The 27,100-nt window shown below is 37.3% G+C and overlaps 1 protein-coding gene across 3 annotated transcripts in view; it reads left to right on the top strand.

The window, feature by feature from the left end:
- Nucleotides 1–27,100, top strand: part of CACUL1 (CDK2 associated cullin domain 1) — a 72,407-nt gene that overhangs the window by 18,808 nt on the left and 26,499 nt on the right. For all 3 annotated transcript variants that reach the window (XR_003004639.1, XR_003004638.1, XM_024755947.1), the window contains exons 2-4: nucleotides 3,066–3,192; nucleotides 4,079–4,181; nucleotides 26,502–26,597. Coding sequence is in view for 1 of the 3 variants with exons in the window: in XM_024755947.1 (XP_024611715.1) it covers nucleotides 3,066–3,192; nucleotides 4,079–4,181; nucleotides 26,502–26,597 (326 nt within the window). In the remaining 2 variants the exon portion in view is untranslated. The remainder of the gene's footprint in view (nucleotides 1–3,065; nucleotides 3,193–4,078; nucleotides 4,182–26,501; nucleotides 26,598–27,100) is intronic.

Genomic DNA, 27,100 nt, shown 5'->3' with positions numbered 1-27,100 from the left:
AAAGTCTGTTTTCAAAGATATTTAAAACCAGAGCAGTTTTTGTTTTGTTTTTTAATGCCACATGAAAGATACCTGAGAGGCATCAGAAAGCATTGCTTCTGTGGAACTTCATTCTGTCCTTACAGCTGCGGGACTTCACATCTTAGGTTCTTTTTCCTCTGTCACATCTTTGACTTGGAGATTTGCCAAAGTGAAACGTGTGCTTGGGAAGCAGGTGTCTCCCCAGCCGCAGCACAGGGTGGAGTTAATTGAACCGAGTGGTCCAGGAACCCATGGGGTTGGTGTGTTCATTCTTGGCTTTCAGTACTTGAAGATTTCTTTCTGAGCTTGTCACTTACCTTCCTTAATTCCCAGCGTTTGGCGTAGCGCAGGTGTATGATGTGGTTTAGGTGATAAACACTTGATAGGAGGTTCAATAGCCTAGAATCACATAGTGAGAAAGTTCTTTGTTTTTCAGTTACTAAAAAAAAAAATTTTTTTTTTTTAAATCCTTCTGCAAGCAGAAAGGTGGTATTTTGGAGCTAGCTGCCGACCTCCTTTATTCACAGGGAAAGCAAGCTTCGCTGAGAACCTTTAAAGGCAGTAGGACCTAGCTAGAATTAACACTGTGTTTGTTTCTATGTTGCACATGACACCACTTTTCTGTTTTTGATCAAATTCTTATTTTGTTTTAAGTGCGAGTAGTTTTATGCACAAGGGGGTGATTCTAGGAAGCGCCTGCAGGAGTGTGGAGACAGAGACAGGGATGGTAAGGAAGCCATAAAGAAGGCGACACTGCGGCGACTGGAGTGGAATCCCAGTGGGGACTTGGGAGTCAGTGCATACTCACCCAGAGTAAAGGGAGACGCTGGGTATTTACACTGAGTTCTCATTAGTCATTGCTTGATGGTGGCCCCTGGGGGTGTTAATTCTCTAGAACTTCCAACTGGCCTCTCCTTCAGGCAGCGCAACCCCGGCAGCCAGAGAGAACACTGGCAAATAATGGTAGGTGTTGACAGTGGCCTTTGTGGATCACTGTAAATGGGTGGGGTACCAACAGTTTCAGCTTCACTCCCAGACGTGCTAAGCTTCTCCTACATCCTCCTCATCTTAGTCAACGGCAACCCCATCCTTCGGTGCTGAAGGCTAAAAACTTTAGAGTCATCCTTGACCCTTCTCTCACATCTCACATCCAAACCATCAGCAAATCTTGTTGGCTCTACCTTAAAATATATTCAAAATCTGACCTCTCCTCTTGCCCTCACTGCTACCACCTACTCCAATCCCCCATCATCTCACAGCCTTCTAACTTAGTTTATTGCTAGTTAGTTTAGTTTATTTAGTTTATCTAGCTTAGTTTATTGCTAGTACAGAAGCTGGAATGATCCGTAGAAAATCAAAGTCAGATTACATCACTGCTCAAAACCTTCCACATGTCCTCATCTTAGAGTGGAAGGCAAAGTCTTTCCATTGCCCATAAGGCCCTCCAGCATCTGGCCTCCTTCTCCCTTTTGTGTGTGTGCCTGTGTGTGTACACGCATGTACAGTTCTTTCTGTTTTTAGTCTTATATGTAGTCAAAACATTCCTTTCCTCTCCATTTTCTTCCCTATTTTTTTTTAGTGTGGGTTATGTGATTCATTTGTGAATTAGATTCCTTTGCCACAGTTTGCCATTCCATCTTTACCACTACATCCTGGGTGAAATTCTGTTTTTTTTTTCATACAGTGAATGTACTTTTTATAGTGTATAGTTCTGTTGGTTTTGACAAATGCATGGAGTGGTGTATCCGCTACCACGGTTCCATACAAAAGAGTCCATTGTCTTAAAAATTCCTTCCTCCTTCCCCTTTGCAGACAGTCCTTCCTTCCACCTTCCAGTCCCACGGGCAACCACTGATCTGTTTTCCTCCCTATAGTTATGCCTTTATAAATAAGTGAGAATCTTACCATATGTAGCCTTTTTGGTCTGATTCTTTGATTTAGCAGAATACATTTTAAGATTATTCTGTGTTGTGTAAATCAATAGTTCACTCCTCAAGTGTCCTTTAAGTATATTTAAGCAAAAAAAAAAGTGAACTGATTTAAAGAAAATATTGAACAAACATGATATAGGTGGCACATAGACATGAGAAACGTCTTGAACCTGAATGACTAAAATTTGGAAATCAGTAGTGTGATAGAAGGATGCTAGGTCAAGGCTTTGCTTTACCTGGTACCTCTGCCGGTGATTAGCTGTGTGCGCTTGAGGAAGTCAACCTTCTGCTCTTGAGTTTCTGATAAAAATAAACAGTAAAATGGCTGATCCAGGGTATCTTAGGTGCTTTGGGTAGCTCTTTTTAACATTAGCATTTCATTGTTGTGAAGCACCCATCACCCCTGGATTTCACAGTTGTTAGGACAACCTGTTACGAATGCTTTATTAAATCTATCATGGAGGAATAAGAGCCAGCCATTAAGAATGAGGTACGCCTTCAATGTAAGGCTCCAGTTCATCCACATTTTTTTTTCTGTTGGGCTTTTCTAAAGGATAGGCTAGGGAGAGCCTGAGTCAGAGCTGTAGTCATGTCCAGGAGGTACTGGTGGTGCGATAAATCTCTGTGAGTTTTTAGCACTGTAGCGTTTGGAATTTAATTTCCATAGTCCTTTCCCTAGGTAGATTTCCCAGAGCTGTCTGTAAAGATGGATTGGAGGTCATAGTTTCCCAGAACTTTATCGTGGTTCATGCATAGGCCATCTTGTCACATCGTTGGCAATGTGTATTTGAGGGTCAGTGCATGTTAAGAACTCTCCACTGATAACGGAAACCGGGAAAGGGAACCAGAGATAATTGCTGTTTTGTTTTTATTTTTAAAGATGAACAGATTCATAGTAATTCTTTTTTAAATCATAATTAATGGCTGCTTAAAATCCCTGGCCAGGTTGGGATTTTTGAAATTGGAAATGGGATAATAATTGAGTTGTATCTAGGTGACACAGTGTCAGTGTAAAATCAGAGAGTAAGTGGGAGGAATTTGAGAATGCAGAATTGATTTGTGTTTATTTTACATGTGGCACATAGTAATATTAATTTTACTTTTTACTTTTAGTAATGAATGTTATAACTATTGAAGATTATAAGAGCACATACTGGCCAAAATTGGATGGTGCCATAGATCAGCTTTTAACTCAGAGTCCTGGTGACTATATCCCCATATCCTATGAACAGATATACAGGTAAGTCAAGATTTAATTTGCTTGGGTTTTAGAGGGTATAGTGAAGTTTACAGCAACTTGAATTATGACAGTTTGTATGCATATAATATATGATACCTACATTAAGGCTCTGTAAGTTATTTATATGTTCCGTACTTGTGGATTGGGGGTTTGATTTATACTTTTTGCTTCAGAATTGGTTTTCAAATGAAGATAGTGTTAATCCTACCTCAGCCTGCCACGCCCACCATACATAATGCAGGAATTATGGAGGTCAGTGGAAAAAGACAAAAATATGTAGTTTTAGTATCACAGGGAGATGTTAGCTTAATCTGTTGATGTTTGTGGCACACAAGTTTAACTATCTTTGGTTATTTTGTTTCCCAGCTCTTGGTAAATGGAAGTAGCAAATCAGTGAGGACTGGGGTGGGTTGTGAGATCAGCCCAGTCACAAGAGGAGGAAGTGACAGCTGTGCTGTTCTGCACAAGTGATGCGCAAAGAGGTTATACAGCAGACGTTTTTGTTAGTGAGAAACCTGCTGATTGTCACTCTCTCTTCCTTATTTTGACATTCATTAAAACGAGAGAGAAACTGGCTTATAAGTAGTTATCATAGTCAGACTCTCAGATAATCACCCAATATTAGATTATCTAATACTGATAAAACATTTAATAGAATACTCAAAAAGATTATTTGTAGCTGGTGATAATGTCTCCTCCATATGAACACTGATTGGGGCAGGATAACTTTTTGTTTTAAGAGTTGCAATTAGTCACTTTTTGAGGCCTGAATTAATTATTTGACCAGTGGTTACATATTGAGGGTATGCCTTAACCTTAGGTTGAATTAAGTGCTTCAACCTTAAAATCATTAACTTGGTTTTTCTGTCTCCCCTCCTCCCCACAGTTGTGTGTATAAATGTGTATGCCAGCAGCACTCGGAACAGATGTATAGTGATCTGATTAAAAAGATAACTAATCACTTAGAAAGAGTCTCAAAGGAGCTGCAGGTAAAGAACTTATGGTATTGGTTTTAGCTTCTTTGGGATTTTCTGACTGGTTGGAATTAGCTTGTATATTATACCTTTGGAGGCTTGTTCATTTGATTATGATATAAATATATAAATATTTTATAGATGAATATTGATCAAATGTCTTATCTTTGGGATGGATTAATTTGAAAATTTGACATAAACTGTGGACATTTTTGAATTAAATGTATTTCCGACTTTAATTCTGTTTATTACCATGCAATATTTCTTTTATGTAAAACCTTATTCTGTTAACCTCAGTATTTGGTGACTTTTATATTATAAACGTGTATATTCTAATTTTTTTCTGGAACTTTTTTGAAAATTATTATCTTTGAAGTGTTATTTGCCTACCAGTTTCTAATATTTGCTAATATAAACAACTGAAGTCAGCATTTTGTTGATAAACCCTCTACAGATGAACATCATCCCAGCTGTAAAATCTGGGGCAAGTTGCAGGAAATATTTTATTTAAGGAAGCACTTGGCTTCTTGATCCTACTCTGCCCCTCCCTGCCTCAGTAAAGTTTCCAGTGCTTGAAGGTCAGGTACTGTCTTTATTCCAGGACCAGATCACATTTTAGTTGTGGTGTAGAAGTTACAAGATGTGCAGAAAAGTCACTCAGCAGTAGATCACCAGGGGCCACACCACAATTAGGAAGTGCTCCAGCAATTCTGAAATATCTACAGTTTCTAGCAAGTGCTGGGTTGCTATTTGGATATTCTCCTCACTTACCTTGTGTTTTTTGTTTTTTTTTTTTTTTTTTTTTTTTTTTAAGTATAGCCAGAGCTGTGTTTATCATAGCCAAATATATCTTTTTCCTGTTGTTAGTGTAAATTGTTTTCATCATCTTTTTGCCATTAAATACAGAACCTTTATTCATTTAATAAATATATTTAGTGCTAGGCATTGTATGTAAACCATAGATGAAACCTAAGATCTGTGCATTGTAGCTTTGAATGATTTGCTTACTAATTCTTGACTCTACCCTCTCTCTGAATCCCCACGTTCGGTTTACTGCTGAATCCTAGTTATGTTCTATTTCTCTCTTGGCTCCTGTCTACTTGGCCACCACCCAGTCCAGGCCACATCATCTCAAGTGTTTTACTAAAATGCTCATCTTAGTTGGTGCTCTGCCTCTAGTCTTAACACATCTAACTAGAATCTTGCGTTTCAGTCAGAGTGACTGTTTCTAAAGTATAGCTCTGATTATCATATTCCTATTAGAATAAAGACTAAATTTCTTAATATGATTTAGGAAGCCTTTCACTTTCTGACTCCTGCTTATTCCTGCAGCCTGATGTCTTACCTTTCTGCTCCTGCATACTGAACTTATTTCAGTTCCTTGAACATTTTAGGTACTATCTCACATCTTGGCTTTTGCCATGTTTACTTAACTGTCTGAAACATTCTTCCTTTTCTTCTGCGCTCTTATTTTTTCGGTCAGTGTGAACTTAACATTTAGGTTGCCACTTAGACATCATTTGTTTTGGGAAACATTCTCTGATACCTTGTTCCCCAAGTCAGGTTTGGGAGCCCCTCATCTGTGCTACTGTAACACCCAGTACTTCATGGTAGTTCATTGTGTAATTTCTGGTTTAGCTGTTCCCCTTCCCCACATTCCCCACCCCAGTATTGTGTCCTGAGAGGGCAGAGGAGCATGTCTGTTTTCATTATTGTGCTGTTAGTACCTTGCCCAGTATCTCACATATACTAAGCATCACTTGCTGAATGAAATGTATAGCAAATGAGTGTTTATAAATATTTACTCTCTGTTGGATAGTGAAAGCTTTTCTAGTAGAAATCCGAGTTTGATCTCGTTTTTTAACATGAAGTCTTGGTGGTCTTTGGGGTGCAGGGTGTACCAGAGATTTCATTAGATCGACAAAGAACTCATCTCAAAAAAGATTGTTTTATGAATACTGTTTTGCTATTATTAAAATAATATTAAATATTCTAAAACAGAAAGCGAACCATTTCAATTCAAATTATAAGGATAAAATAATTACTTGGCTTGCTTATAAAAGTTATCTATGAAATGTGAATTGGAAATTTTATAATATGTTTTACACGTATGCTTTGCCATCCTGTGAGTCATTAATTTGACTGATAGAATTATGATTTGCTAGTTATTTGTCATATTGCAGTTTCTGCTTGTGTAGAATTTTTTCTTGTACTTAATTTTGTAAGCACTATACGACTACATTTCATTCTTACAATTAGAATATTACTGTAAAATGTTTTTTAAAGTTAGAGGGCACTATAGTACTGCGTTATCAAGCTCAGTCTAATTGGCAGTTTTGGAAGGCCACTTGGCTACATTCTCTGGCATAAATTTGTTTGATCAATTATCAGTAGTACAAAGGTAACCTGTTACTTGCCCAGGATGGGCTGCACAGGGTACTAATACTTGAGAGTCACTGAGGTTCGGAGAGTAAGTTTCTGAGGTTTTGGAGAGTGAGATCCCTGTCAGTGTGTGTAGAGCTCCTTTATTCTTTATCAGGAATGCATAATAGTTCATCGTACCTTGCTTTACTGATGTACCTCAATTTATTTAACCACTTTTTAATCCATGAATATTTAGGTTGCTTCCAGTCTTTTGCTGTTACTAACAGTGCTACAGGGAATAATCAATCTTGTAAGTTTTATTATGCTTCGCTTCATCGTACTTCACAGATACTGCATTTTTTTACCAACTGAAGGTTTGTGGCAACCATGTACTGAGCAAGTCTTTCGGCATCATTTTTCCAGTGGCATTTGCTTGCTTCTTGTCTCTGTGTCACATTTTGGTAATTCTCACAGTATTTCAAACTTTTTCATTATTTCTATATCTGTTATTGTGATTTGTGATCAGTGACCTTTGATATTACTGCTGTGACTTGCTGAAGGTTCAGATGACGGTTAGCATTTTTTAGCAATAAAGTATTTTATTATTTTTTATTATTATTATTTTTAGCAATAAAGTATATTAAAATTAAGGTATGTGCCTTGTTTTTTTTAGACATAATGCTATTGCACACTTAATAGACTACGGTATAGTGTAAATATAGTGTCTATATGCACTGGGAAACAAGACATTCATGTGACTTGATTTATTGATACTTGCTTTATTGTGGCGGTCTGCAGTTGAACCTGCAGTATCTCTGAGGTCTGCCTAGCATGTCATTTACTATGTCCGTATTTTGTGGTTCACAAAAGTTGTACCAAGTTATATGCTTCCACTGGTTCTATACGTTTCAGAGTGCCTGTTTTCCCTACCATTACTAATATGGCGTATTAGGTAACTAAAGAATTTTTGCTTTATACTAATAATAAGAATAATTCTTATAAAAATAACATAGACGGGCTTCCCTGGTGGCGCAGTGGTTGAGAGTCTGCCTGCCGATGCAGGGGACACGGGTTTGTGCCCTGGTCCGGGAAGATCCCACATGCCGAGGAGCGGCTGGGCCCGTGAGCCATGGCCGCTGAGCCTGCGCGTCCGGAGCCTGTTGCTCCGCAACGAGAGAGGCCACAACAGTGAGAGGCCCGCGTACCACAAAAAAAAATAAATAAATAAAAAATAACATAGACAAGGGTGATAGCTCTTTTGATGCTAGTATTTAAAAAACCATATTGATAAATGTGAAGGTAATATACGATGTAAAACCAGGGAATTTCGCTTGTTTTTAGAATCCATACATGTCCTACTTTGAGTTCAGCAATATGGGACTATAAAAAACTCTTACTTTGAAATGATCTTTTTTGTAAAAGAATGTAAACTCGAACCATTGTTAAATAGCAGGGTAAAGTGGATAAAAACATGGGGACCTGGGCTCTGGTCTCAACTCTGCCACTCAGCAACTGTGTGCCTCTTGATTAAACATGCTAATACCATCTTGTGAATTTTCTCAACGTTAAAATGAAGTGGCTTTACTGAAACACCTGGTTGCTTTAAGCTCAGTTCTAAGATATTTTTTCTTTGCTTCCTGCTTGGCAAATGCTTCTTCATTCTTTTCTCAGGCTTAAACTCATTTGTGTCCACCTGTGTAAAATCTTCCTGGAACCCTCACACTCCCCTCAAACAAACAAAAAGGCCATTGGAACTTTTTCTTCTGTGCATTCGTAGCGTCTTGGCAATAACTCTGTATTGTTTTTGCGACCATGTCTGGCCACCTCACAGCCCTGTCCTCCTTTGAGGGCTTGCGTTTCTATCCTTAGTGCCTGGCAGTTACAGCTCAGCAAATGTTGAGTGAATGCTCAGCGTCAAGTTTGACCAGTGGGAAGAGTAGCATAATTAGCCTTGTGTGACCACTAATCTTTGTGTCTCTAGGTGCTTAGGCAATGAATTTATTCATTGTTCAGTTAATCCAGTACATTAATGTATTCAGTGTTGCAAGTATGTGGCATAATCCTGGTGTAATCTCTACTTTATAGAGACCTTAAGGGCAGTTTTCATTGGGGACAGAACAAGAGTGTATGCCAGGCCCCATGAGCCAGAAAAGTTTTATTTGGGTGGAGTGTTTTGTTTGCAGTTGCAGCTCTGATTTTAGTAATGATATATTGTTATTATGAGCTAGAACAGGAGTGTGGGATGAGTTGAATTTGACAGATAATCCGAAATTTAGTGTTGGGGTTGATAAAATCAATGAGTTGAACCTTTAGGGCATCAGCCTCTTATCTCTCAAGGGCATCTTAAAATAGCTACTGGTGTGTGTATAGTTTACATGGCCCAGAGTGACTTACTTATCTCTATCAAAAGCCATATATCAGTGTTGGAGGGACTGAAGAGTATATACAATAATGTTTCCTATTCCCCAGTTACTGATTTAAAAGTTAGAGAATGCTGGTTTTTAGAGATTGTAAAAGATTATTTTAATTTGTTGAACCTAAATGCTTTAATATAACAACATAATCTAACTTGCTTCCTCTTTTAAAAAAATAAATATTGTTTTCATTTTGGAAACAGTGACTTTTTGACCACTTCGGCAACTTAAAAATTTTACTTGTTAAATTTATTAAACTACTTACATAGCTAAACCTACTTAGTATTCTGCTTACTCTTGTATTTTATTATGTGTATATCTATACTTTTTACTTACTACTAGATTGTTTGAACTGTGACATATATTTTGTGTTAGTTTTTTTTTTAAACCATTATCTCCGCTTGTGCTTCACTCCTCTGTTCTTTAAATGTGGTAATGAACATCTCTATTTTATTTTCCTTTTTCCATGCCTCCAGAACTTCAAAATGTGAATTTCCAGTTCTGATTTTTTGATATACCAAAATTGGTTTATTAGTTCAGTAAACAATATTCTGGTTAGTTTTGGCAAATTCTGTTGAAACTTTTAGCAATCACTGTACTTTTGGTGAGGGCTCAAACCAGCTTTTCCAAATACCTATTCGACATTTCAACTTGGATTTCTTCTTACAGATACTTCGTATTCATGTCTGAATCTGAATTCCTCTTCTCTCAAATCAGTTTTACTCTCAGACTTGAGATTTTATATTCACCTTTGACTTCTTTTTACTCCCTTACCTGTTATTTCCAGGTGATAGTCAAGGTTGATAGAATACGGCAATTTCATTTGCTTCTGTCCCCTTTCATTCCCATTGCTGTCATCTTTTTCCTTATTATTGGTTCATGCCTGCACTAGAGCAGTACTCTCCTAACTGGTCTGCCTTTCTACAGTCTGTTCTTTTGACTGACTAATCCTCTAAAAACACTAATTTTTGATGGGCATACTTTCTTGTTCCCAAACCTTAAAGACTCCTTGTTGCTTTTCTCAATCACAGTTGATTTCTTGCACAGTATAAAAACAACTGAGCTGGTTGACTGGTAACAGGGCTACCTAGTGGGGAACTTAATATAGCTAGCTGTTTCCTATATAACTATGCAAGGTACTCTGTTAGGTACAGCCGTAGACATATGATTGATAAGGCTAAATAATTTTAGACCAACCCTCCTGCTGAGAACAATTTTTAAAATGAGCCAGGGAGCTAATAAAAAAAAAGAAGAATTGTAGGACCAAGACCTGGGAAGAGAAGGAAATCCAGAGACGGGAGACTAACACTTGTGCCATTTCTCTTCTAGAGGCACCTATTTATTCTGGAAGAAGAGGCTACTAGGCTGAGAAATTTAATAGAGCTTTGATGGGTTTATGGGGATAGAGTAATAAAAATTGGAGGTCAGGTCCCACCAAACCTAAAGGATCACATCCCAGGTATAGTAAGAATAATAAGTTACAGACTAGCTTGTTGTAGCTGCCACTTGATTCCTGACTGGATTCAGATGGTCTGGATTTGCTGGCTCCTCTAGTTGCTTACCAGAAGCGAAAGTAAATTCTTCCTGGAGAAAGAACATTATCCTAGACATCAAATTGTTTCCATAATTTTTCATAAACAGTGTCTGATGTTCAGTCAGAAATATGTAGTTATATTAGGAGGTGAGGTGATCATAAAACCAAGAGAAATACATTTTTTAGACAAGAATTGGGAGAGTGCTTCCCTGGTGGCGCAGTGGTTGAGAGTCCACCTGCCGATGCAGGGGACACGGGTTCGTGCCCCGGTCCGGGAAGATCCCACATGCCACGGAGCGGCTGGGCCCGTGAGCCATGGCCGCTGAGCTTCGTGTCCAGAGCCTGTGCTCCGCAATGGGAGAGGCCACAACAGTGAGAGGCCCGCGTACCGCAAAAAAAGAGAAAAAAGAAAAAAAAATAAGAATTGGGAGAATTCATCACCAGTAATCTCTAACTTTAAAGAAATACTGGAATGTTCTTCAGGTAGAAAGAAAATGTCCCTAGATGAAAATTTGGAGAATCAGTAGGAATGAAGGAAAACAAGGATTAATATGCAAGTGTAGAATAATAATAGTGATAATGTCTTATAGGGTATAATATAAATAACCCAAACACATGACAGTTGCATGGAAGATGGAAGAAGGTAAAAGGATTTAAAATGTTCTAAGGCCCTTGCATTGTTGAGGAAGAAGTAAAAGTACTCTTTTATTTCAGACTATGGGAAGACAAGGATGCAGTCTATAACCTTAGGGTAATCACTAAAAAAAAATAGTAAAACGTGTAATTAACAAGATAATAGAGAAAATGGAATAATTTGAAAATAAAGGAGTCAAGAAAGGATAGAGAAAGGTACAGAGAACAGATGGGACAAATAGAAGAATAGTAAGGTGTATCAATTACATGAACTGTTAAAGACAAAATGCTGCATCAAAAAAGTAAATAATTATTGGACTGAATGACATTCTGCAGCCTTATTAAATGCTGCTAACATGAGACACATCTAAAATATAAGGAGACAGAAAGATTGCAAGCAAGTGATGAAAAAAGATACACCATACAAACATTAGCCAAAAAGAAAAACAATATAGCTACATTGATATCATAAAAAGTAGACTCACAGCAAGAAGTATTATTGGATATAAAGAGAACCTTTTATTATGACAGAACATTCAGTTACTAGGCAGATAATAATTCTAAATTTGTATTGACCCAAAATACCCAGAAAAATCAACAGATCCAAAAGGAGAAACAGACAACTCCACAATCATAGTGAGAAATTAACACATCAGTGGCTTTAGCGTTTATCTCAAGAAATTAGAAAAAGAACAACAAATGAAACCCCCAAAAAAGAAGTCACAATCTACAATCTCTGCTAGTGTACCTTTGGAACAATAAGAAATATTCAGGGAACTATGGTACAAAGCAGAATAAAGAAAGTGCTGTATCAGACTAAAGGTGAAATGATCACAGACAGATGGAGGGATGAAGAGGAAGATGGCGTTAAAAATACGTCATGAAAAATGATATTTGGGGAAGGGGGTGTTTTGAGCTGAGAGAACTTCCATAAGTAAAGGCTTATGGGTAAGAGAGGTTTGGGTAACAAGGAGTGGTCCTATGTGGATAGAATGTGAGGTATTTGAGGGAGATTGGGAGGTGATAAGGATGAAAAAGGCAGGCTGGGGCCAAATTGTAGAAGGCCTTAAAGGCCAGGAGTTACATTTTAGGAAGATCGATACAAGACGGATTGGAGTAAGAAAGAATGAGATGTGATTACAGTAGACTAGATGAATTACAGGTCCACAATCCCTTATCTGTAAGTCAAAAATAGAAAAAAAGCTTTGAAAATGGATTTGTTTCTCTCTAAGTTTGGTGCCAAAACTCATTTGGAGTAAAATTTGATTTAAACTCGTGAGGAAGGAACTTAGTTGGGAACATTCATGTATTTTCTCCCAGAAATATCAATGGATTGATATTCCCAATCTCTACTGGGTATTTTACATAGTATATGGTATATATACCATAATACCTTCTAAATCTGAAATCCTCTGAATTACGGCACATCTGGCCCTAGGAATCTTGGATAAGAAATTGTGAACCTGTTGGCAATGAAAAGGCAGAAAGAGATGTCTGGGGCACATTGCAGAGATCAAAGAAACAGGATAGATAAGACAATAATTAAGTTGGAAGAGAAGGTGGGATGAGAGGATTTAAAGATCATTTTGGTTTCAGTGGAATTGTTAGAAGTTGGTAGTGGAGACTTGAGAGAGGGAAGGAGAATGATAGTGGTTTTAGAATGTTTAGTTCAGTTAGCATTTAGTGTCCACGTGCCAGGCATTGTGCTAGATGCAAAGGGTACAGTGATAAATAAGATGGATTTGTTCTTTGTACTGTTTAGGGGAAATGTGCAATGGTCATTTTAATATACTGAAATGTGATGAGTAGTAGGATAGAGATATGAAATGAGTCACAAGTCGTGCTGATTTTCTCCCTTGTAAAATGTCTCAAATTTATCCCCTGCTACCCTAGTTTAGGTCCTTAGTCGTACTTTCTTGAACAATAGAAAAAGATTTCTAGTTTGTATCTTGACCCTGCACCTTCCCTCAGTCCATTCTGTTTATTTTTTAGACGTGTCATGTCATTCATTTTCCCAACCTTCTGCCTCTCCTTTTACCTACAGAGCAAAGACCGTACTCCTTAACAAGAATTTCAAGGCTCTTTACACCTGAACTCAGCAAGATAGTGTAACAGTATTTTGCTTTTAAAATTTAAATGTGGGAGAGGATGTCTTTTTATCTTTGTGTATTTTCTTAGTTTCTTGTGCCACTATTTCTTTCCTCCCTTCCCTTTCTGCAGAGGGGGCATTCTAGTTGTCTCTTAGGGTTTTCCCAGTTTTTAACTTCTCTATTCCCGGTAGGCTTAACTAATCACTTTCTCTTCTTTGCTGCTGTAGCACTTTATTTGTGTTGCTGCTAGAGTACTTAGTTTAGCGCTTGGGATATATTTAGTTACCAGCAGGACGTCACCTTTGCAACAGTGGGAGCTTCTTCTTCTTCTTTTTTTTTTTTAAATAAATTTATGTATTTTATTTATTTATTTATTTTTGGCTGCGTTGGGTCTTCGTTGCTGCGCACGGGCTTTCTCTAGTTGCAGTGAGCAGGGGCTACTCATCATTGCGGTGCGTGGGTCTCACTGCGGTGGCTTCTCTTGTTGCGGAGCAGGGGCTCTAGGCACGTGGGCTTCAGTAGTTGTAGCGTGCAGGCTCGGTAGTTGTGGCTTGTGGGCTCTAGAGCGCAGGCTCAGTAGTTGCGGCTCAGAGGCTTAGTTGCTCCACGGCCTGTGGGATCTTCCTTGACCAGGGCTTGAACCTGTGTCCCGTGCGTTGGCAGGCAGATTCTTAACCACTGCGCCACCAGGGAAGCCCATGGGAGCTTCTTAAGGGCAAGAATCCTGACTGACTTGTTTCTCTTGGCCTGTGTGGTATTGAACTAAGTGCTCATTAGGTAAATATGCTGGTCTTAATGCTATTAATCAGATGTTTCCAGTCAGGAGTGTACTTCTCTATCCCATTGAAGTTAGACTTGGTCAAGTGCTTTGGCCTGTGGATTGTAAGAGAAAGAGAAGTGTGCTTGGTGAGGCGTTTACCCAAAGATCTGAGCCTTTAAGATCAGCAGTGCAATTTTCCATGTCTCCCTTTCTCTGCCAAGTGTTCTAGGTGGTAGAGGCTCCCTTAACCTGCATCTCTGGGTGATTATAACATGAAGCAGACCCTCAAGATGGGCATGTAACATGGGAGAAAGAAAACTTTGCTATATTTTTTTTTCTTTTTAAACACATTAAAATTTTTTATTTTTTTATTGAGATACAATTCACATACCCTAACATTCACCTTTTTAAAGTGTACAACTCAGTGGTTTTTAGTATGGTCATGAAGTTGTGCAGACATCATCACTAATTTCAGAACATTTTAGTCACCCCAGAAAGAAGCCAGCACTTATTAGCAGCCACTCACTAATCTCCCCTCCTGTCAGCCACTGGCAGTAACTAATCTACTTTGTGGATTTGCCTATTCTGGACACTTGATAGAAATGGAATTAGTCAATATGTGACCTTTTGTATCTGGCTTAATTAACTTATTAGCATGTTTTCAAGGTTCATTCATGCTTATAGCATGATACTTCATTCTTTTTGGCTGAAAAACATTCATTGTTTGGTTATACCACATTTTGTTTATCTAAGCTCTGTTTTGTTAAGTCACTGAGATTTTGGGGGGGCGTTGACTGGTAAAATCAGTATTTGAATTGATAATACTTAGAAGATTCTGTTTTATCTCACTACCATTTGGATAATTGAACTTCATGGATATAACATCCTTTACTCGTAAAACTGTTTTAAATGACACTTAGACAATTTGATTATTTTTGTGTACATCTGAATCCGGAATCCACTAGAGCAGTTGGGAGGCATTTTCTCCCCACGTAATGTTGATAAATTTATTGTATATGTTAATATACTTCATCAAATTGAGAGTATATTTTCACTTTGGCCAAATAAAAATATTCTGGTATTTTGATCTAGTAGCTTTATAGTCAGGAACCCACTAGCAAGTGTGTTTCTTCCAACAGTTTCTTTGTCAGTGGTTTGGAACTTAGACTGTACATTACCACCAAGAAACAATGTTTAAACAGAGATTTTGGCTCCCAGGCCAGGACGATAACATTGAATTGTTAGGAACAGCACTGATAATACTAACCTGAGTGCAGGGTCCTGAGGAGGAGAGACCACAAAGACAGAAGCAGAAAAGGAAAATGGTGCAGTTTTTATTCTCAAATAAGGCAGAATTTAGAATAGTTTAAATGAGTATTTGTCAACTATTTTAAAGGAGGTTAACTAATTGCGTTTAAACCATTCATTTAAATGAATTTAGGGTAATTTTAATGTCTTTTAAGCTAAATATATCAAATATATCTTGGTTGAGTTAAATATAATTTAACTCTCAAACCAATTAATAATGGAAATTAATAGAAACTAAATCATAGTCAGTCAACATGACTTAACTTTGATTCAGTCTTCATAGACCCCAGATGACCTGTAAAAGCTTTATTGCCAAACTGCCAGCAAATGAAACCAAGTTTATCTTCCTGTTTAAAATGAGCCAAGGATTGCTTTGCTATTTGTGTTTTGTCCAGTGGGTGGCAGCATAATTCAACTAGTTGTATGCAGTCATTTGAAAGCTTGTATACCTTTTAAAGGCTATAATTTCTATATCTTTTGAGCTACAAAGTGTGTTTAAAAAAATCTTTCATTCTCCCAAAATAATGCTGTTTACTCCTTGCTATAGTGAGGAAGATTTTTAGATAGTGAGAACATTGTTATCCTTTCTACATAGGTTTCAAGTAAGGTAAATATCACTGCCAACTGGTAACTATCTCTTCACAGAAAGTCTTTCTTTTTTTTAAAAAATAAATTTATTTATTTTATTTATTTATTTTTGGCTGCGTTGGGTTTTTGTTGCTGTGCGTGGGCTTTCTCTAGTTGTGGCGAGCGGGGTCTAATCTTCATTATGGTGTGTGCGGGCTTCTCATTGCGGTGGCTTCTCTTGTTGCAGAGCATGGGCTCCAGGTGCGCGGGCTTCAGTAGTTGTGTCACGCGGGCTCAGTAGTTGTGGCGCATGGGCTTAGTCACTCCGCGGCATGTGGGATCTTCGCAGACCAGGGCACGAACCAGTGTCCCCTGCATTGGCAGGCGGATTCTTATCCACTGTGCCACCAGGGAAGTCCCCAGCAAGTCCTTCTGAATCAGTTATTTGGAGATCTATTTTTAAGTCCAAACTAGAACTTAAAGTAGTTGTTACAGCGAAGTTGTTCTTAGAGAATTTGCCAGTGAGACGCCTTAACCCTCTATCAGTCTACAGGCTTCCATTCAGACCATGATTCTAATAAGTTTACTACCATCCTTTGAAGGCAGGGTCTGTGTTTTCTTTCCATGTGTCCTTATAGAACTTAACATAATGCCAGGCCCCAAAGAGATCCAGTAAAAGTACTTACTAGTTGACAAAAATAAAAACCATATGCTTGCCTTACAGCTGAGATTATTAAAAACACCTACTTATTCCAGTTAAAACAGCATCCTTAACTCAGGAAATGGAATTTATGATGAGCAGGAGAGTCAAATCACTTAAATAATGAATAATTATTTGCAGTTGTTTATTATCAGAGTGTAAAGAGTACATTTAGGAGTTGTATTCTTTTTAAAACAAACTTTTTGTTTTGAGACAGAGTTATGTACTTAAATTGGAAGTTTTGCTCAATGGTAAAAGAGATGAGGCATATAGGAGATTGAGAAGTCCTCCTATTTCATCTGACTTCGGATATTTTCTCTTATGAAGTAATCTTGAACCTTTTGTAACTGTTCTTTGTTACCTAGCTAGTCAGTTAAAAAGCTGAGATTAGAACCTAGGTTTATCTCATTGTTATGTGGATAAGCTAAAGGAATCCAGGATCACAGAAGCTTGGCTTTAATTTTGTTTAGTGTTCAAGTCCAAATAGTATTTGGAAAAGGAGGAAAGTCTTATCTTAGAAATAAGCGGGGAAGAAATTTCCGTATAATTGTAATAGTAATGATAGTAGCAGTTAACTTTGAAAGTTAAGAGACCTAAGAGAGAATTGTCTTCTGCTGTCTTTTAGACTCACTTTGACTTTTTTATTGTTGCTTTTAATTAGAGAATCATCCATACAACTTATATTAGGAGCATCAGATATGTGCATTATAGTTCTTACTAGCTCCCGAGATTCATTTACCTTCTACGTAACCTACCGTTTTTTGGATACTTTACTATGGAAACAATATCTACACAGCAGGAATGGGAATGGATGAGAATATAATGCCAGATGTATGTATTTGTCTATTTGGAAAGAAATTCCAGTTTTATGCAGCATCTCTGTCAGCCTTAGGTGTAATTAGTGTTGCTTCTGGAGCCTTGATAAATCTGTCTGTTGGCAGAGTGGTATTGCTCTGGAAAGTCATGGAATAAGTTGGTTAGACTAAAGGTATATTACACACTATTCATTTTTGCTAAAGTTAGTCATGTAGAGGCAAATTTTTTTAAAAAAGTAATTTCCAGTTTCATTCAGAAAATAATATTAAGAGAGCATTCAGATCCATTTGTATCATATCCATAATGCCGAAGTCATACTTGGTAATATAGGAATAAATGTTAAAATGTTAAAAGATTATGAAGGAACTATTTGAAAACTTTCAGCATTTCTGTTTGACTTAAAAAAAACCTTTTCATTTGCATCTTTTTAATGCACGTTTCCCACCTCTTCTACTGGGTCATAACATACATTAATCATAGTTATTTCAAAGTCTCTGTATGATAGTTCCAACTTGTGGGCATCTCTGTGTCTGGACCTGTTGACTGTTTAACTCTTGACAGTGGGTGTGTTTTCTTACTTTTTTGGTGTTTCTAATTGAATGCTAGGCATTGTATAAAAGCATCAGTAGAGACTGACATAAATAATATTTATGCTTAGTAATGGGCCTGCCACTCTTCTGTTGGGCTGTTGGTGTGAGGAGTTGAATCAGTTGTATTAGTAGTTGACTTGGGTTTGTGTTTTATCATTTCAATAACCAGTAAGGCCTCAGATTCTCTAGCAGTGGACAGTGACTGCTCTGTTCCTAGTATGAATCAGGAGGGGGTTTTCAGTGCTCCTGCTCTATCCTCAGCCCTTAGCAGGCCCTGCTTTGTGGCAGGGGCCTTTCTTTGCACTGTTGCCCTCTCCCAGCAGTGAGTGGATGGCTGTTGCTTGTTACTTGGTGCAAGGCTTCGGGGGTGGGGAGCAGGGTTTTTGGTTTGGGTTTTTTCCCTGGTTCTCTTACTCCTGCCTCAGTCATAGGTAGTCCCCATGCACCTGAACCCTCGGAAGTTGGGCTTTCTCAGTGTTCTCATCTCCCTCTTCCTCACCCCACTTGCAGATAGCCTTTTCCTTCTCAGTTCAAGGTTTAGAACTGGGGTTGGTAAACTTTTGCTGCCAAGGGCCAGATGATAGTTATCCTCACGGGCCTTGTGGTCTCTATTGCAGCATCTTTAACTCTGCTGTTGCAGCGTGAAAGCAGCTGTGGACAATTCATACATGAATGGACGTGACTGTGTTCCAGTCAAACTTTATTTATAAAAACAGGTGGTGGGCCAGATTTGGCCTGCAGGCTCTGGTTTGTTGACCCCTGGTCTAGAGCTCCGGAGGGTTTCTTGCTTTCTCCCTACCCCTTGCACCTCTTGTCCCCTATACCCTGTGGCAACCAAATTTCGCCTTGCATCCATGGGGGGCTTTAGGAGTGAGCAAGTTTCCGGCACTTCCCTCAGCAGCAAGATGCTTCTGTTTTGTAGTAGTGCAGAAACCTGGGCATGAATGGATTTTCTGCCCCCTCCTCGGTGATTGGTGACCTTTGCCTGTGACAGGAGGGCTAGAGGATTCCCTGTCCATCCCCCCACAGTAGACAGTTTTTGCCTCAGGTAAAAGAAGGGTCACCAGGGTTCAGGTGGATCTCTTACCCCTTCCCTTCAACAAATGGCTTTTGCTTTGTAGGTGAGTAGGGTCCGGCGCATAGGCAGTTTTCATTCATGTCTTCCATTGGCAGCTAATCAGCAGCTGTTTACCCGTGATGGGTAAACCCCAGTGTGCGTGGGTTTCCTTAGGGACTCCTGCCCCACCCTCAAACCTTGACAGGCCTAGCACATCTGTGCCATAGAAGGCGGCTCTCTGATCTCTTTCACTGCCCTCAATTATTCATCTCAAAGGCCCAGTGGAAACCCAGGGAAAAGAGCTGGGGAGTAGGTATGGACTGCCCTTGTGTTGAGGCTCCCAGGGATTCTATACTGCTAGTTCACACTTGGCCTTTAGTGGTTGATTTCAGCTTCGGTTGTTCTTGTACCAGCTTTTGTGGCTGCCATCACCAGAGAGAAAACAGTTCACGTGTCCTTTCTTTCCTTAGAAGAGCTTGTAACGCTTTGGAATTCAGTTCACCTGGTTGGACATGGCAGTTGTAAAATGTAGTGACCTCAGGTCTCTGATGAGCTCAGAAAATTGATGTTGTAGGTTAACTAGCTTTTTCTTACCATCAGGGCAGGACTGATGTTCTCTGGTGGCTTTCTGCATTCTAAGTGGAGTTAGAACTTCACCATTGCACTTTAATCACTGAAGTTGATAATAATCAAGAAGCTGTTAAATTAAAAAGAACAATTCACCTATAGTTTTAACACTAATATTATAATGTTAGTGTATCATATTTTCATTGATTTCAGTATAGTTTGCAGCTGCAGTGTCACTGTTGTCATGCAATAAATGCCTTGTGTAGGCTGGGTAATTACTGCTCTGCTCTCTCTTGGATCCTCTAGACTTCCTTCCCATAGAGCACCTCTCTTTCCTTTGAAGTGGTCTAAGGTACAGGCTTCTAAATGCTTAACAGCTGCTGGGCCAGCTGTTTAAAGAATCCCCTGAAGTTCTCTTTAAAAATATACACTTCTGGAAAGTTTCTGAGTCTGGACTTGTGGCAAAGGAATCTGCATCATTAACAAGCCCTTCAGGTGACTTGGAGAGCAGCATTCTTTGAAATTCACTGGCCTAGGCAAATGTACCATAGTTCCTGAAACTGGTCTCTCTCAAGCAACTAGTGGTGTCATTTTTTGTTTAAATGTAAGACTGTATTGTTGCTGAAGACACGCAACACATTTGCACCACTGAAGTGCTAATCTGGAGTAGAAGTACCATGCAAACCTGGATAATGCAGACAGCAGAGCTTGGTTTTAAGCACCTAATGAAGAGGGACTGATGAAGTAGACAATGGTGGGGCCATTCATTACAATCACGTTGTTGAAATACATTTGGTCTGTGAGGTGTCAATGATATATATAGCTGAGTGATAATAGCAGATTCCAAAATAATTCCATATTTGTTATAAAACATACACACAGAAGAACAGAAGAAAATGTTGATGGTAGTTATCTACCATTCTTGGTAGTGGTTGTTTTCCTATAATTGCATTTTTAATTTTAAAAATTTCAGTGAACATGTATTACTTCCACAAAGATATATGTTAGTGGCCTTGTTATGTTTATTAGATCCCTCCTTCCCATCTTTTCTTCCTCCTTATCTCATTATAACATATGAAAGTCATTTCTTTATTTAAAGACAACCACAACGTTTTTGTGAACATAAAAGCAAATATTCTTGAATTTTTTTCATGTTTCATTTTGGTGGGATGGGGATAGGGTGTAGATAGAAGAGGAGGGATATAATTATGAAACTGTGGAACTTATTTCTATTTTACATCTGCAATGTCCACTTTGGTTACCATTTAGTCACATGTAACTTTAAAATTAAAATGACATAAAAGTTCACTTTCTTAGTTTGTTTTATTAAATACATTTCAAGTGCTCAGTAGTCACACATGACTAGCGGCTGCCATATTGGACAGTGCAAGTATAGGACGTTTCCATCACAGGAAGTTCTGTTGGGCAGTACTGACCTAGACCATAGTATATTTGTCTGTTGGCTAGTAAAATTATTTAAACAAGTCATGCTGTTCTAAAAATTAATATATGTCTAATTAGAGTAACTGACCAAGCTTCCTTATCTAGCTTTCAAAATTAAAGATAACTAAGGAATATACTTAGTAAGCAAATATATATATATATATATATGTGTGTATGTATATATATTTTTAAGGGATATTTAGCAGATTGGTTCTATAAAACTCTTAAGTACCAAAATTATTTTGTTTTTATATGATGATACATGATTATCATCTAATTCTACTTCTTTTAAACTTAATTTTTCTTTAAAATTACTCTCTACAAAATAGCATCTGTATGAAGTAATTCATTGCAACATCTTGTGGTAATAAAAGATTAGCAACAAGCTATCAAATGGGGGACTGGTTAAATAAACAGTACATTCAAACATTGTACTTGAAAGAAGAGATTTCTTTCAGAAGTGGTTTGAGGACCTCTAAGGGCCCCTGAAATCTTTTCAGGGGGTCTGTGAAATCAAAACTGTTTTTCTAATACTACTAAGATCTTATTTTCCCTTTTCACTCTGTGGCTGTTTGGTCTGATGGTGCAAAAGCAATGGTGGGTAAAACCGCTTGGTGCCTTAGCATCTTCACTTCTACAAACTCACGGCAGAAAACAAAAGCATTTCACTTAAGAATGTCCTAGATGAAGCAGTGAAAAATATTAATTTTATTGAATTGTGACTTTGCATATACTTAGAAAAATATTCTTTGTGAAGAAATGGGAAGCTGTATACTAAAGTAACAGTGATTGTTTTGAAAAATAGCACTTCTGTGGTTATATGAGTTTTGAGCTAAACTAGCTATTAAGCTAGTGTTTTCCCCTATAAAACATTCCTTTTATTTGAAAGAATGACTGACAAACTATGGTTATTTAGACTGGTGTTTAACAGACATTTTCTGAAAAATGAAAGAAGTGTGTCACTTCAAGGAAAACAACTGACGGTATTTGTTGCCAATGAGAAAATTTGAGCTTTGAAGTGAAAATTAGAATTTTGGAAAACCTGTATCTACAACGATGATCTTGATAACATCCCAGTACTTAAAAAGACTTTTCTGATGAGATAGACGATGATAACTTTTTTTGATGTTGTATAGTGAAATGTGTCAACATTTAGATCTACATAACTCAGTGAGTCAGTATTTTTCAAATGACAGGTTTGTAATGCTATAAAATGTATCTGTAAAAGACCCATTCAAAGTAGAAGATAGAACAATGGGTTTTAATGTAATAGAGTATCAAGAATTCATTGATAGTTTCAGATTTCATATCCCAACTAACCTTTAAGAAACTACCACTTGTCAAGTTTCAGAGAAAAATATCTACAATTATTTGAAAAAGCTATTAAAATATGCCTTCCTTTTCTGACTACCTATCTGTGTGAAGGTAGATTTTCTTCATTTACTTTAGCCAAAGCATCACATCACAACTGATTCAGTACAGAAGCAGATATGAGAATCCAGCTGTCTTCTATTAAGCCACTCTCAAGAGACTTACAAAACTGTAAAAACAATACCACTCTTCTTACTAATTTTTTTGGGGGAAAATATAGTTATTTACATACAACTTAGTTTATAATATAAAATATTTAACTGTATTTTAACATTAAAATTGTTAAAATGTGATGAGCTTATTGTCATTTTAGAATATATTAATACATAGTTTTAAAACCCAGTTTTAGTTTCTAATATGGTAAATACTAATAGATACAACCTACATTATAAATAAAAGCTTTTTGGAATTTCCAGTTATTTTTAAGAGTATAAAGGGTTCCTGATATCAAAATGTTTGAGAAACACTAGAATAAAACAGTCTCCAAGCTACATAGTTAGGAAAAGTGCAGATCAGTATGATTGTAAGTTAGCATTTGTGTGAAAAAGGATATGAATGGGATTCTTATTTTTTTGTATATATGTAAAATTCTTCTGGAAGGTTATAAAGGAATTAAGTGTTGGTTTGTTCAATGCGGAAGGAATGAAAGGTAAATTCTTTACTCTAAACCCTTTTGAACTAATTTGAATTTTAAACCAGATGGATGAATTACTGATTTAAAAAAGAAGAAGAAATTAAAACATTCCTACCAGCTATATTACAAATTTCAGGGAATCTAAGTCTGTTATGAGAAGTTGGAGCATGTTTGGAGTAATGGTTATTTTTCTGGCCAATTGCTTTTTCTTATTTTATTTGAGAAGAAAATGAAGCTTGCTTATTTTAGGGGTAAAAAATTTCATTTAATGTCCAATCCAAATACATTCATGGTGAAATTATATAAATCAAATAGGTAGCAATTTCCACAATGGGACCCAAAGTATACTGAACTGAAGTTTTAAGGAGGAACAATTCGATTAGTTTTGTTACTAACAGGTATTTCTAGGTTTCTAGTAAAGAGCATGGATTTATTTTAGAAGACTATTATAATTTGTAGTCTGTCATTTAAGAGGTTTTGAATAAGTGCTGTATGTAATGTGGAAGTAAAAAAGCTAAGTAAACGTTCTGACATTTGATTCAGTACAAAAAGTACTTTTTAATACTCATAACCTTTGTGGCTTTGGGAAGTCTTGAAAAGAATAACTAAGGAATTCAATTTTATTTATTCTGTCTGCTATGAAGTGTGGCTTTTGATCAATGTTCATACTTTTAACTTTTAGATAAAGTATCATTTTATGAAAAAGGAAAATCATTTTAATGCAAAAACTCTTCAGATTTTCTTTTTTCATATCATACTTAAAATTTATTTCTTTGAATATTGAAATATCATTTCCAGAGTTCTTCAAAGCAGTTTAGAGAAAGATATTACATGTGATTCTGTTCGTTATAGTGAAGTTTGCCCATAACGTGGAACTATTTTCCCCAATTTTTTTAGTTAACAAAGAATGCCTTTAATAATGTTAATAGGTTTTTCTGAAGTATTAAACAAATAGGTAGTTAATTCCTAAAGGAGTTTACTCTTGCTACTTGCATGTGCATGTGTAATAGTTGACATTTTTCTAAGCACACGTTATTTTCTTTGATTCTCAGCACATCTTGGAAATAGCACAATTAGTGTTTTTCTTATTTTTTATATGTATGGAAATTGAAATTCAGAGGGCTAAATGAATTGTCATATAACCTTGTTAAATGATAAAATAGCAATTTAGATTTAAGCAAGGCTAGATTAGATTTAAACAATTTTAGATTTAAGCAAGACTGTCCTAAGTACAAAAAAAAAGCACTTATCTATACCTACTATGCTCGGGTTCTGTGGTCTGCACTAGAGATATAAAGATAAGACACAGATCTTGCCCTCTAGGGGCTGAAAGTTTAGTGACAGAGACTACCCAGTGGAGAAGTGAGTAAGTGTGGTGGTGCCCTGTTGAAGGGCCGTATATCTCAGTTTCGAGGAAGTGAAACAGATCTTGAAGGATGAGTAGGAGAAGTTAGCCAGGGTGAATCTGGTTGAGGGTGGTGATAAAAGGTGTCAGGTAGAAGATACAGTGAAGGAGGCCTAAGCAGCACATGGACATTGTTTGGGAACTGTTAGTAGTTCCATGTGAGGACTGTGCTGGGCTACATGGGAGAATGAGCAGGATGTGAAAGCAGAGAGGTAGATAGCGGCCTAAACTGGAAGTCTGAACTTTCTTCTAAAAGTTTCAGGGTGCTAAAACTTGATTATAAATAGTTGGAAGGACTGAGTTTGAATAAGGTTAGAGTCTTAATTCTTGGGCTTATTAGCTGTAGGACTGTAATCAGTTGACCAAATATTTCTGAGCCCCAGTTGCCTCAGATGTTAAATGGAAATAACGTTCAATTTATTGCAGTAGGAGGACTAAGAAAAATAAATGTTTAAAAAAAAAAAGCACCAAGCGTGCACCAAACCTGTATGTAAGAACTCAGTAATGAATTAAAAGTAAGGACAGCTCACGGCACATATCTAAGCTTCTAAGTAGAACTGAAAAAAATGAATTAAATTTTATTTTAAAATATTATTGGACTATTTGGACATTTCTAAAACAGCTTAGCTGAAATGGTTTTATAATTTCAATGTTTAAATTTAATATTTAGGAGTCTTTCAACGTGGTGTTTCTTTATATACTTGTTTGAAAGCCAGACTTTGTGTATATGATGTGGTTGTCAGATGATGAGACTGTCATGAGATAGCCCTTGTGTAGAATCAGTTTTGTTTGTGTGATGTTTTGTGCCATGCCCATTCCCCCAACTCCCTGGCCCAGGAATGAATTCATAGCTGGAAGACCTGGATCTGTCGTTCTAATTTTAGGCAAATCCTTGCCCATTTGTGTGTTTCTTCAACATTAAAATGGTACTTAATTAATTTAGCTTTAGGGAATAAAATGAAATAGTACATGGATACATTTTTGTAAAACACAGTATCTTAGTCTGCTTGGGCTGCCATAACAAAATACTAGAGACTGAGTGGTTTAAACAACAGAAATTTATTTCTCACCATTCTGGAGGCTGGGAAGTCCAAGATTAAGGTGTCAGCTGATTTGGTTCCTGACGAGAGCTCTCTTCCTGGCTTGTAGACAGCCATCCTCTTGCAGTGTGCTCACATGGCCTTTCCTCTGAGTATGCTTTGGGGGAGGGGAGGGAGAGGAAGGGGAAAAGAATGAGCCTCTTGGTGTCTTTTCTCATAAGGATACTAATCCTGTAGGATAAGGGCTCTACTCTTAAGACCTCATTTAGCCTTAATTACTTCCTTACTCTAAATAGAGCTGCACTGGTTAGGGTTTTAACACAGGGATTTGTGTGTGGGGACACACACACTCACATTCATTCCACAACGTGCAGTTAAATTGGAAGTGTTCTCTTTTGATGGCTTTATGACATGGTGTTTGGTAACAATGAGTTAAATGCCAGTCATGTATTATATTTATTTTAACTGCTCTCCAGAGCTGCAGATGTATATGGACCATTTGAGTCCTGCTTTCTAGCCAATAGGTTTATAATTGGCTAGCTACAGGAGTGGTACAACCAAGTTAGTATCAACTTAGAATATTCCTGTGCCTAAGGTAATTCTAACATGTCAACAGCCATTCTCATAGTATATTAAGCCTATATCACTTCCTTGAATTTCCCCCCCCCCGTTGCAAGCCCAAATATAGTTTGATTCCCATAGTAAATATCCATAGTTTAGTGGTGATTTAAAAAATCATATCATTTATCTTAAGTGTAAATTCACCTTTTTACTTGTTAACAGAGCAAAGCCTTTTAACTGACATGGGAAGGTTACACACATTTTAAAGGCAGCTAAATCAAACCTCAGTTTTGCATAGCAGATATTGGAATAGAGATAGAAATCTTAACTAAACTTCAGGATATAAGCCTCCTCTTTTTCTTTATTGTGAATTTCAGTGTGAACTTTGATTGAGTTCTAAGTCTGTTTGCATTTTAGATTGTGCCGGAAGATCTTTATACCTGGTTTCCTGGAATGATCACATTTATGTTCTTTTTCACAGGCCAGCCCTCCAGATCTCTATATTGAAAGATTTAATATAGCTCTTGGACAGTATATGGGAGCATTGCAGAGCATTGTGCCTCTTTTCATATATATGGTAAGTTAGAGTTGTTTCCCCTTTCCAAATACCCCTGTTTATTGGTCTAAGTGCAGACAGATGCAGAAAGTTAAGCATATTCTGTTTTTCTTTTACTATGTATTATGTTAGAAATGGAAATTAATCTATTTCAGCAATGTTCATAGTGTTGGCATAGAAGACTTATTTAGCCTTTCACTGTTTCAAAATTTCATAAATACCATTGCTGAAACAGACAGTTAGGCATTAATAATCAGTCACCCAATTAACATTTTGTTTCTGCCATATGGAAGATACAGTGCTTGGAAAATAAAGATATATCAGAAAGATTTCTTACCTTCAGAAAATAGAGAGTTAAGACTAGTTAAGACATCTAAAAACATGATGTATAATAAATGCCAAGGAAGTAACTCCATAAAAAGTAGAACAGTAAAGTTTGCTTTCATTCTGTTAATCTCTTTCACTTGGAAAATTATGCCATGAGTACGTCTTGTAGTCTGTTGACGTTGTTGAAGTGTCCCCGG

Source organism: Neophocaena asiaeorientalis, unplaced genomic scaffold (assembly GCF_003031525.2).
Source record: "Neophocaena asiaeorientalis asiaeorientalis breed wild unplaced genomic scaffold, Neophocaena_asiaeorientalis_V1.1 scaffold85, whole genome shotgun sequence".
In the NCBI taxonomy this organism is placed as follows: domain Eukaryota; kingdom Metazoa; phylum Chordata; class Mammalia; order Artiodactyla; family Phocoenidae; genus Neophocaena; species Neophocaena asiaeorientalis.
This window is presented reverse-complemented; position numbering and strand designations above follow the sequence as displayed.